At 38.8% G+C, this 12,500-nt stretch overlaps 1 protein-coding gene across 2 annotated transcripts in view; it reads left to right on the top strand.

The window, feature by feature from the left end:
• Positions 1 to 12,500, top strand: part of shtn3 (shootin 3) — an 18,757-nt gene that overhangs the window by 1,885 nt on the left and 4,372 nt on the right. For both annotated transcript variants that reach the window (XM_058396449.1, XM_058396448.1), the window contains exons 3-17: positions 1 to 20; positions 6,287 to 6,381; positions 6,543 to 6,705; positions 6,858 to 6,955; positions 7,163 to 7,244; positions 7,666 to 7,760; positions 7,995 to 8,141; positions 9,314 to 9,467; positions 10,351 to 10,510; positions 11,032 to 11,102; positions 11,185 to 11,288; positions 11,421 to 11,435; positions 11,851 to 11,913; positions 12,000 to 12,120; positions 12,425 to 12,500. The exon at positions 1 to 20 is cut by the window's left edge and continues 41 nt beyond it; the exon at positions 12,425 to 12,500 is cut by the window's right edge and continues 168 nt beyond it. In XM_058396449.1, coding sequence (XP_058252432.1) covers positions 1 to 20; positions 6,287 to 6,381; positions 6,543 to 6,705; positions 6,858 to 6,955; positions 7,163 to 7,244; positions 7,666 to 7,760; positions 7,995 to 8,141; positions 9,314 to 9,467; positions 10,351 to 10,510; positions 11,032 to 11,102; positions 11,185 to 11,288; positions 11,421 to 11,435; positions 11,851 to 11,913; positions 12,000 to 12,120; positions 12,425 to 12,500 — 1,464 coding nt within the window. The remainder of the gene's footprint in view (positions 21 to 6,286; positions 6,382 to 6,542; positions 6,706 to 6,857; positions 6,956 to 7,162; positions 7,245 to 7,665; positions 7,761 to 7,994; positions 8,142 to 9,313; positions 9,468 to 10,350; positions 10,511 to 11,031; positions 11,103 to 11,184; positions 11,289 to 11,420; positions 11,436 to 11,850; positions 11,914 to 11,999; positions 12,121 to 12,424) is intronic.

Genomic DNA, 12,500 nt, shown 5'->3' with positions numbered 1-12,500 from the left:
GCTTAAGCACATTAAGAGAGGTAAGTTCACCTGAAAGCTGTTCGAGGTAAGCTAGTACTATAATGCGAGTAATCTTTTAATATCTGAATGGCATTAATTGTTAAATTGGCTGGCAAAAAGCTGACACTTTTATCCAAATTGCATCTGATCCAGAATCCAATCCAGATATAGAGCTGAGTAGTAAAGGGTTAAGCGCATTCCTCAGTAACTCCTGTGGTGTGAAATTTCTATATTTCAGTCGCTAATGTAAGGTTACTGACTCACAACAACTTCTTCTACAATCCTGAATAATATACATCCAAAAGATCAGTGTTTGATCATCTGATACTCTTATATGTACCAATTTAAAAGGTTCAGCTTTATATTTTATATGATAACCCCAGAGTCTTGCTCCCGCTCACTGTGTGTGTGGAGTTTGCATGTTCTCCCCGTGCTTGGTGGGTTTCCTCCGGGTGCTCCGGTTTCCTCCCACAGTCCAAAGACATGCTTCTAGGCTGATTGGAGTCTCTAAATTGCCCGTAGTGTGTGATTGTGTGAGTGAATGAGTGTGTGTGTGTGCCCTGCGATGGGTTGGCACTCCATCCAGGGTGTATCCTGTCTTGATGCCCAATGACGCCTGAGACCCCGAGTATAGATCGGATAAGCGGTACAGACAATGAAATGAAATGATAACCCCAGAACAGATTCGTTTCCTTTTGTTCCTTTGTAGTTAACCCCATTTAGAAACCTTTGACCATCCAAAGAACCCACGAGGAACCTAATTTTTTTAAAATATATTCTTTCCCTTCCTAATTTCCTGGGTTTTCCAGTCTGTGTGTTTTTCTTAAATGGGTCAGGAAAACGGTGTATAGCACTTTTACTAGAAGTAATTCATCATCAGCCTCCAGGCTTAGCTAGCTTCATTTGGAAGATGCTGGCTGTGAGACTTGTATTGTGCAGATTCAGCATCCTCCACTTGCTCTCTTTTACATTTACACCATATAAGTGTACCGGGTTGGGAAAATCCTTCATATGGTGAAATTTCCTCTGTAGTGCTGGCTCTTCTGCAATTTATCCCCAAATCCAGTTGCATCCAGAAGTGAAAAGGAAACAAACTCTATTTAAAGATTGTATTGGCAGAGTAGATGCATCATGGGCATTGTGACAGCTGGTATTCAGTTATAATCTAAGGCCTAACTAGGCTTATGTCTTTTTCACTGATCAGTGATATTCACTGTATGAAATAATAACACTTAGCTAGCAAGGTTTAAGACATCAGTAGGTAGACTGAATGTTTTACCTCAAATATGGATCATTTCACATCTTGAAAAAGAGATATAGAACAATATATATTTACTTTTCTCTAAAATGTATTTTTTTTGCAGGTAAAATGTCAAAAGTGTTTTTTTTTTTTTTTAATTGTGTGTCAGAATTAAGTTACAGCAGCATCCGGTGTGTTCTCTCAGGCTACCACACGTATTTAGATGCTTTAGGCCACGTATTAAACTACAGATGGGTGTGGCGATAGACTCCATCAGCGTCCACTTTCCCATGAGAGTTCTGTAGGAGTCACTCACTTCATTATGCCTTTAATCTGACACTTGGTGTATGGGTTGCATGTTTGATGTCACCTCCTCCCTAACTCATCTCATTATCACACTGCATCCAAGCTGTCTTCTGAATGAGACACTGAAAAGTGCCGTTTCTTAGTTGCACCACGTGAGGACGTATAGTCACCTTAAGGTTTTACTGTTATCTGTTGGTGCATAGACTCAGGTGAGCATGTTGCCATACAATGCCATATTTCCTCTTCCTATCTTTTAATGTGTGCCATGTTGTTACTCTTGCTCTTTTAGTGCAGTTTATGTTTTACAGTCAGTTGTGATTGTACATGTTTTTGTAAATATACTCACGCAGAAATCATTTATTTGATTATTATACTGTGATGTTTAAGATGTTCTCTATCAGTATTGGGGAGATGTGCATGTGTGTTTCATTCAGAAAGAGGCATTAGTTAACAGCCTTTTTGAGTAATGTTTCTAAAGCGATATAGTGATCGTACGTTAGACATTTAGATGCATATGCCTTAGTGTTATCCTGCCCAGTGAACATGTCTTATGCTATTGCCTTAGCTACATTATCGTTCAGTGCAGCAATCCAATGCTATTTGCAATGTTGGATTGTATTGGACATGTTTTACAGTTATGTCCATCTTTTTCTTATCATTAATGCATATCATTTTGTCTTTATCTCCACTGAGAATATCTGATATCGTTTATATACAAAAAAGGAACAAAATTGGAATAGCAAGTGCATATATCCCTTTTGTTTCTTTATAACATGTATATAGTACATGGCTCATCAGGACATGCTGCATGGATCAATAGAGCTCAGTCAGACGAAGCCCCAGACTCTTTCTAAAACAATCAAAGCTTCCTCCTGGAGCTCCCATCATCCCCAGTGGAGGGTTAAATAGACTCTGACAAATACTGTTCTCATCTCTGCAAGGCTCTTTTCCTTTGAATTATTTAAGACTACAACTATGAATTATTTAAAAATTGAAAGTGCCTCTGTTGTCTGATGTTTGTTTTTTTTATGATTGCACTTCCTTGCAGTTTATGTTAAAAATACGCTTTTACATGTAACGTGTACGACACGGTATCTCGGAGCCATTGCACAGTAGGTCACTTCATTAAGCCACACACTGACACTAACATTTAGCATAGTTTTCTGCAGTACCTAACATGACTCTGCAAATGTCAGTATAATTTGGCCTAGTTGCTGACATGCAGTGGGTTTGTGCTGATCGAATGCGATTGGTCCAAATGCTGTATAATCATTGGGTGTGCTGGAAAAAAAAAAAAAAACACTGAAGCATATAAAAGGCAGAATATGGCAAAAAAACTGCTTCCAATTTCTGTTTAAAAGATGCTTCAGTGAGCATTAGTTAATGTTCTCTCATCATCTACTGGGTAAGAGGGAGTCACTATATACCTTATTATTATTATTATTATTATTATTATTATTATTATTATTATTATTATTATTATTATTATTATTATTATTATTATTATTATTATTATTATTATTATTCTTATTATTATTATTATTATTATTATTCTTTAAGCTCTCATTAATTGTAAACCTAGAGTGTATTATATTTGATAATTTTTCCAGATGAATACAAAAACTGTTCCTGGCCAGCTGTGAGCTGCTTGACAATCTTTTATATTTATAATAAATTCCAGTAGCATTTTATCAGGGGTGTTGGGTCACAGTTATAGGAATATTCGGTACAGTTATTACACTGTGAGTGGCAGGAGCTACAGATGATGATTACAGATTATGATGGTGCAGAATGAGGTAACACTGAGGCAGGTCTGCACTGCATGGGCAATGCCGTTACAGCAGCAGTCATTGTAAGAGCTGCCTGGCTGCAGCTTTAAGTCAAGATCTTGTTGAAAGATACTTAATAACTGTGCAAGTCACATTGATGTACACAGAAAGGTTTCCCCCACTACATACTATTGTACTATATAGCATGTCACTAAACTATAATAGTTCAGTGACATGCTACATAGTACAATAGTATGATTTGATTGCTCATTGTGCATTGAACAGTTGAACACAACCTTGCATTATATCTAAATGCATTTGTGATTAGTGCATACAGTGAAGGAGCAGTCCTATGCAAGTATCTTGCAAAAGCATTTTTCTATCAGAGACAGGCATTCTAAAATCTTTCATTTTGTAGCTTTAAAATAAAAATACATTTAGGAAGGAATTCTGTACATTTCAGTCTTTGACTGGAGAGGAGAGATGGTTAAGGATAGATGCAAGGCTGTAATCTTTGTGTGCAGTTGAGACTTAAGTTACATTCACCGTTGCACACTTATAAACAGCAGAGTTTAATCACTGTAATCAAAAGGGGATGCTCAATGTTATTCTCGACTAATATTAGCTTAACACAAGCAGTCTGTGTGTGTATGTGAGTCATGAGCCATATTGTTCTCACACAGCACATCACAGTTGCTGACCTAGAATCTGAACGGCCGAGCTCAGTCAGTCAGGAAGCTAAAAGAGTAGAGCTAATGTCCAGAGGGCTTTGTTAGGGCAGAGAACCTTGACCTTTTTAGAGAGCGAAACCATCGGCCAGCTGAATGTTCATTACCACCAGCCTGTACATCCTATCTCATTCTGATGAATAAATTAGAAGGTATGAATGAACCGTGGTCAGGGCAAACTTTTTGCACAATATTGAATCACATTGTATCGTATTACAACAGAGCATTTTGTACTGAAACTGCTCTAAATCATTTCATAATAAGTTAACTACTGCTTTAAATGCTATTTTTAATAAAACCATCATTGGTAACGTACTGAGATGAGTCTTTCATTCATGAAAATGCAAAAATTGATAGACAGATTTAGTAATGGGTTTCTGGAAGGCTCTGCTTATATGTCAAACACAATTTATCACAAAAGTGTTGCAGAGGTGATGTCCAAACAGGAAACTATTAAAATATTAAAAAAAAAAAATTGTGCAAAATATTAAACATTGCCAAGATAAGCCTGAGGTGATATTTCTTTCTCAGCAAAATCTTCCATAGTGAAATCTGCAGTACAGTTCTGCAACAGTGTTTGGCACAAATGCCTGTAGCTGTTTAATACCTGTGTCACCATGTTTTAATTATTTATATCGCTCACCTTCTTATATATACACTCACCATCAATTCCTGTATACTTACCCATTTGTTCAGTTATCTGATCAACCAATCACGTGACAGCGGCACAATGAATAAAATCATACAGATACAGGTCTTAGTTAATGTTCATATCAGAATGGGAAAACAGTGCGATCTCTGTAACTTTAACAGTGGCATGATTGTTATTGCCAAATGGGCTGGTTTATGTATTTCAGAATCTGCTGATCCCCTGAGATTTTCACACACACAACACCCTCTAGATTTTACACAGTATGGTGTGAAAAACAAACCGAAAACATCCTGTGCATGGAGGGACTGCAGGACACAACACCTTGAAAAATGACCAGACTGGTTTAAGCTGAATGTCATTTAAAACTTGTGTTGTCTGTCTGCTTCATATATGACCTATCAGAATGTATTTATTGATAGAGACGTTTGCAAGTTGCTCTGCCAAATACCATTAATATAAATGTCTAAATAACCCCATTAATCACTCTTTACAACTGTGGTGAACAGATAAGCATCTCAGAAGGCACAGCACATCATACCTTGTGGTGGATGAGCTACAGTAGTAGAAAACCACATCAGGTTCCACTCCTGTCAACTAAGAACAAAAATCTGAGGAACACTATGCATTACGATCTCATGGTGTGCTCAGTTGACTTCAGTGTGAAAAATGTTTGTCGAAAGATAAATGCATTCAGCAGCCCTTTAGCAGGCTGATGATATATTCGAGTCAGACTGAATGCTCAGAAGAGCATTCTTCATGCATTATTCACTCGCTGCTTTCTAAAGGAATTGATTCTTCTTTCAGCTTCATAAAGTCACAAATGAATCATATGTAGCTTGATTTCCATGCTGATTTCGCGAACGTATATACGTATATGTTTATAAGAACCCAAGTGTATATATTTATAAGAACCCACTTGTTTACAGTTCTTCTGTTTGTCATATTTTGTGTCCTGTCCTGTGTTGTTTTGTCTTTTGACATTGCACTTTATGTACTTTCTATCCTTAGCTCTGTGTTGTTCTTTTGGTTTGTAGATATATGTTATGTTGTTTTATGTAGCACCAGGGTCCTGGAGAAACGTCCTATGTACTGCGTCAACTATATAAGGTTGAAATGACAATAAAAGCTTCTTGACTTGATTTGACTTGAAATAATACCCATGCATTGCTATATTTTCTACTGTTTTTAATGCACTGTGATGGAGTAAAGGAACGATCAAAGGCATGACTGGTAGACTCCATGCGTACCGTAGTGGTACCCTACTGAGCAAGCATTTGGATGTGAACTTGCTTGACTTTGCTATAACGCTATGACACCCGATCTGCCCGTTGTAAGGCTTCCACAGGGTGTATTGTTACTCTAGTAGGGTTCTGTAACAGGGTATTAGTGTTGTCAAAACTGTTGAGAGACTCTCCATTGTGAACACGTAACAGATAACCATCTTGGTGGTTCCTCTTACATGCTAGTAAAAAATAAAGGCATGTTTTTTGTTTGTTATTTTACTTACATAGTAACGCTAAGTAATGTCTGATTCATTCTGAAAGTGTGCTACTGCTAAATTATGTTGTTTTAAAATTGTTGTTTCGTTTAGTTTCCCAAATGGTAATTGAGGAGGTGAATGTGCTGCAGACTCAGCTGGAGATCGAGAAGTCTTGTCGGGAAAATGCCGAAGCGCTGGCCACCAAGGTAAGCATCCACCTTTTACTCCATCTTCAGCCTTTATACATGTTTATCACATCTCACACTTTAACATTCTTCAATCATCAATCCATCAAATTATATGATTGTTGTGTTTAGGTTTATGCAAATGTGGTTTCTCTGATCGTTGTGTAATAATACTTTGATAGCTGAACTGTGAGAACAAGAAGTTAAAATATTTGAGCCTGTCGTCTCGACCGTGTCTGGACGAGCTCCTGCCCAGCATATCAGACTGCATCTCTCTGGAGGAGGAGAGCGATGCACAGGAGCACAGTCCGGACCCCTACACCCAGTACCAGCAGCAGGTCAAAGGTAAACATAACAAATGGCACTTTAATTCTAGAAATGTAAGAATTGTCAGTCACTCTGAGGTAATATAATATATTTATTTCATGAGAACAAACGTCTTAATTAAGAGATGAAGGCAACCACTTTATTTTTAAGCACTACTTTTGTTTTTGCAGATCTTCAGGAAACAGTCAACACTTTGCTTGAGGAAAAAAAGCAGTTAGCCTGTCAGTTACAGGAGCAGCAAAGACAAATCGAGGCGCTGACAGCGCTTGTAAGTACCTACTGGTTTTGTCACAGGAGAGTGAGTTAACCCCTGCTTAACAGAGCAGTGTGGGGGACTTGAGGATGCGATACATACATGAACCTTTTGAATGATAAATTAATTAATAATGAAGCCTCATAGTATCCTTTATTATCTGTCAACAAGTGTTATGGGAGACATAGAACAAATATTTCAACACTTTTTATCGTTTATTAGACTGAAAAAGAGCAAGCAGAGATGAAGGAGCTTTATAAGACCATCGAGCAGCAAAACAAGACCATCAAGAGATTCAACAGAGGTGAGCTGTACCCTTGTGCCCATAGGTTATAAAATACATTGGTTGGTGATTACTAATTCAATATGATGAAGTACTGTCAGTTATATAGCTTTTTCTTTTATTCTGTGGAGCCAAGCATTCAACTGTCTATTCATGACATCACCATGCTTTAGTTGTTTTGCATCCAACATCATTTCCTCCCGGCCTACTCAGTCCTGGTTTCCATTAAACAGTATGATGGAATTAGGGAGAGAGGATAACTTCCATCAGTGGAAATCCCTTTGCCTTTGGCTAGGGAAATGTAATTGAACCTGATATCTTCTGAACTCTGTCTCTTTGTGTATGTATTCACTTTGACTGTGAAACCCATTAGCCACAGTAAAGCAGTACAGCACTTAACAAAACTTTTGTGTTACCATTCACATAATGTTTCTCTTCTCAGTGTCCATGATGGCTGCTAACGAATATGAGGGCCTGAAGGAACAGTTGGATCTGGAACAGAACCTGAGGCAGAAGGCAGAGACCTATGCACATGAGGTCAGCTAGAAGATGTGATGTTCTGACAGATAATACATACATTAATAGTATTACCGCTGTTTATTATTTAAGATTATATAACTGCTGTTCTAAGGGTTATGTGGGTCATTATTTGTTGTAACTGATGTGATGTTTTACGGACCGATGTCTTAACAAACACAGTTATGTTTTGGACATCAGTTGGAGCTGGAATGTTCAGAGTGGAAAATTAATGGTCTTGTTTTTCTCCTTTAGATGCTGGTGAAGCAAAAAGAAGCTAACAGGCAGAGTATGATTCTCCTGCAGCAGGCAGACCCCAGTGTTCAGCTGCTCAAAGCACTAGAAGATGTAGCAAACGTAACCAAAACATTGGAGCAAGAGCGACTGCAACACCAAGAAAAGGTAGGCCGGTATTATTGAGCTTTCTACCTGTGCTTCCAGCATCCCAATCTTTTTAACTAAAACATTTCACACATGCACACAAGCTCAGCCAAACACAATTGGGGGAATTTGCACTTTTCTGCGACACCTTCTCTCCCTACTTGGCATGTAGCGCCTTACTGCAAGACACACAGTGTATAAATAAAGCATTATTAATCAGACACTGGTGTATGCTCATTCATGAAATCCCCTACTCCTTCTACCAGACTCCGCCCTCCATTCACCACTGGCAGTAGACCACGCCTCAACTTCCACAAAGATATGTATCTTAATATACAGTATAGGTTTATAAGAGTATAAAAGCTACAATTAAACAAAGGACTGAACAAAATGAATTAAAAGTCAGTGTTCCAGATGTGCACTAAGCCATGCAGTAGTGTTATTTTATTTCTGATTATTGCACCTCAGTTGCACTGTGTTTGCAGGATCAGCAGATTGAACATTTCCTTGAGGTGCAATAACAAATGAGAGGATGCAAGTGGGAGGCTTGTCTTGCCTTCACATCTGCACTGCATTAAGTACGCCCTTAGCATATCAGAGGGGAAGGCCGGCATCCCTCCAGTAATACAGAGCATTACAGAAAATGCTGAAGTCCACTGGCAATTTCACAGACGCATCTCATAACCCGCTCACATATTTTTCACAATGCTATCTAAAGCATTGTGGGCCAGGTGACAGGCATGGATGAGAAATCAGCTGTTCCCAATTTGGTGATGGATTGTAGCCCTGCTGACAGAACTGCTGTTACAAGCAGACAGGTACAGGGTGAAGTACAGCTAGTGGGACATCGATAAATCCGCAGCTGCCCAAGGCTTGCATGCAAATTTTGGGCAAGGTCGAATCAATATTCTGCAATGATGACAGAGCATCTACAATGTTATACCACACAAGTGCAAGTTTTGAACAGGGTGGTATCTAAATAATTCATTAAGATTTTGCTATATATTAAATGTAGAGCAATTAAGTTTTGTTGTTGGTTTGATTTGTTTACTGCAAATTACCTTACTGTATAATCTGATTCTGAATGTGTTGATGGTTTATGGTTAATTACACCTTCCAAAGGTTGACTTCTTGGAGCTGGGATAAACCTTTATTTCTAGTCTTCTTAGTTCCATTCTCCTCTTTCTATGTAGGTTAAGGCTTTGGAGGTTGAGCTGGATCAGAGTGCCTTGCGGAAGCAGCTAGAACAGCTGCAGAAACAACTAGAGTTACTGGACGAGGAGAAGAAAGACACAGAAGAACGTCTCCAGCAGGAGGTGAAAAAGTGTGGTGACTTGGAGAGAAGAGGTGAGCTCACATCCTGTTATTTTGGGAAAATTTGGGGAAATTTCAGTCTCTATTCTCACTTGTACCTCCATCATCAGGCCAGTTTGATGGTTAGATTACAACTTTATTATCTACAGAACATTGCAGCCTCTTCATCAGAGACATATTAGAAAAAGCTAAATAGATCAGTCTTACTAGTTCATGTAGATGAGAGAAAAATCTGTAAATGTTGTTCTGCTGCCAGATAATGTATTACTATTGTTTTGTCAATTTTGATCATGTGTAGAATGCTGATTTTGGATCAGGATCACGCTCTCATTGCCGCAGTCCGGGTGCGATTCCCAGGCAGAGCGCCAACCCAGCCACTGAAGAGTTAACTCTCAGTGCCGGTCCCAAGCCCGGATAAAAATGGGAGGGTTGCGACAGGAAGGGCATCCGGCGTAAAACCTGTGCCAAATCATGCAGATCAAATGATCCGCTACAAAACAGCAGACCCTGGAACAAACACTAGGATAAAAAATATAATGCTGATTTTAGTGAATTTCTTTTATTCTTCACTCATGTAAGTTGCATCACCGCAGCTAAGAGTTTTTATTCAGTAGTGCAAATAAGTATAGACTTTATTAGTATTAGTATTTTAAATTTGCCCGTTGTTAAATGACCGACAAGAGGACCTTTGCTTGGTTGGATCTGGGATGATATACTTTTATACACAACATTTTTGGTTTTAATATAGGGCTCCAGGTGTGAGCAGCATTTTCAGAAATTAAGACTGCACAGCATTTAAAAATAACCAGCCAGAAATATTTTAGAGTGTACCGGAGAAGCATGAAACATTATTTTTAACACTGTCCAAATATGTTCCAAAAAACCTGCTGCAGTAACGCCCCTCTGTTATCCGCAGTGAAAGAGCTGCAGGAGTCTCAGAGGAAAAGCGAATCGGCACCAGCTCCATCTCCTGGGACTGCACCTCCCCCTGCTCCTCCTCCTCAACCCCCGCCACCCCCTCCTCCACCTCCCCCACCTCCTCCCCCACCACCTCCCTCCCGCTGTAACCCCCTCAGGTAATGTTTCGGCTAGGCCACACACAGACTGTAGTCCACAAACATGCTTAAATTATAGTACTCTCACTATGCCACTTTATTAGGAGCCACCATTGTCCGTCTGTACAATCAGCCAATCAGGTGGCAGCAGCTTAGTGCATGAAGTCATGCAGATATAGGTCAAGAGCTTTGTGTAATGTTTACAAATAACATTAGAATTAAGGAAAATTGTGATCTCTGTGAATTTGATCATGGCATGGATATTAGTACTAGGTGGGCTGGTTTAGGTATTTCAGAAACTGCTGATTTACTGGGAATTTAACACACAACAATCAATCAAACAATAACAGTGTGAAAAACCAAAAACATGGATAATGGCATAAATGAGAAGGTGTACTGTTTTTCCTAATAAAGTGAATGGTATGGAGTGTATATACATATATATTCTTGCAGTGTTACAGTGTATATGTCAGTGGTGGTGGTTTGATGACCCAAATCTAAACTCTTGATTTTCCCATTATACACAATTCTTTGTCTAACAGCTCCCTCATTGCAATCATGAGAAAATCTTCCAAGGCTGGAAAAGGCTCTCCAAAATTAGAGCAGGCTCCAGGTGACTTTATCGACTTTTATTCTTAGCAGCCCTGGCTTGTCTTATGCTCAGACTTGACCTGCCAAATGTTCTTTCTGTTCAGTGCCTGAAGCTGTGGATGATGTCAAAGTAAAGGCTGTGAATGAAATGATGGAACGGATCAAACACGGGGTGGTTCTCAGACCTGTGAAAGGACAGGACACAAAGGTGATGCTTGGTGTATTCATTCAGAGGACTGTTGTTCAATGCTTTGTGTTTGAACGAATGTTCTGATCCATGATTCGCAATCTTATATTTGTTCTGCATGTGACCTTGCTGAATCGATTGGCACATCTGCAGAGATTTGTTCCAAAGGTAAGTAGTAAGTCTGATGAATGGAGCTCTATGACTATTTGGTTATGCTCCCAGAGGGATAGTTTATGAAGCTTGTGTTGTAAGTAGACATCTCATATGGAGAGAGTAAATTGACTGTGTTTAAGATATTGATTGACTGAGCATCCATGACAACACTCTTTCTCACTAAGGCTTGTAGGGCTTAATATCAGTAGGTTGGACCCATGGTCTGGATTTTAACATATACCATAGGTTCAGTGCTTCACTGCTAGAAACGTCTTATGCTGTTCTTATATATAATTCATTTTAAAAAAATAGAAGATTTTGATAGGGATTATTTGTTGTTTTATATCTTAACAGAGTTCTGTGCCACCAAATCCTAGTATTGTATTCTAAAAAGTGCCATACAATACTCTATGTACTTTCTGTTCAACAGCCAAGTCCAGCTAGTGAAGAGAAACAACAGGAGAGTGCTATGGAGGAGCTAAAAGGCATCCTGGTACTTTTCTTCATATGCTATGCATAACGGTAAAACAACTGTTTGTGACCATGTACATGCATGAAGGTTTTGGTTTGATTTCACAGGATGCAGTAAAAAAGAGTCCCAGTCGTGGCTTCCAGGAGACATTGCCTGTTAAGAAGGACAGTGAACTGGAAGTGATTCTCAGGAGGAGACGCAAACAGGCCTGTGAACCACCTTCGGCTGGTAAGTCTAATGTTAAAAGATACATTTTTGTGTGCTTGTGCAAAATAATCTTGCTCTCAATGTGTTAACTCATGCTAATTTAATATTGGAAATGATCCAAGAGTTTGCCTGTGTGATTGTTTCTTATGAATGTAATTTATTAATTATAATTTAATTGTCATTTCGTTGTCAACTGTTTAGTACAATGAGAGTTGGTGATCCAATATCACAAGACTGATTCATCTCAAGTATTAATTCTAGCAGTTTAACCTTTTACATGAACGTTTAGCTGAATTTGATTTTGGATTTCTATCATACTTTGTAGATGATGCGGAAGGTCAGATCAGCAAAGTGTCTTCATTTGATAGTCTGAATGGCCGGCACAGTTCAGACTCAGGAAA

The sequence above is a fragment of the Hemibagrus wyckioides genome, linkage group LG08 (assembly GCF_019097595.1).
Source record: "Hemibagrus wyckioides isolate EC202008001 linkage group LG08, SWU_Hwy_1.0, whole genome shotgun sequence".
NCBI classification, from domain to species: domain Eukaryota; kingdom Metazoa; phylum Chordata; class Actinopteri; order Siluriformes; family Bagridae; genus Hemibagrus; species Hemibagrus wyckioides.
The sequence above is the reverse complement of the archived record's forward strand: the minus strand, read 5'-3'. Positions and strand labels throughout refer to the sequence as shown.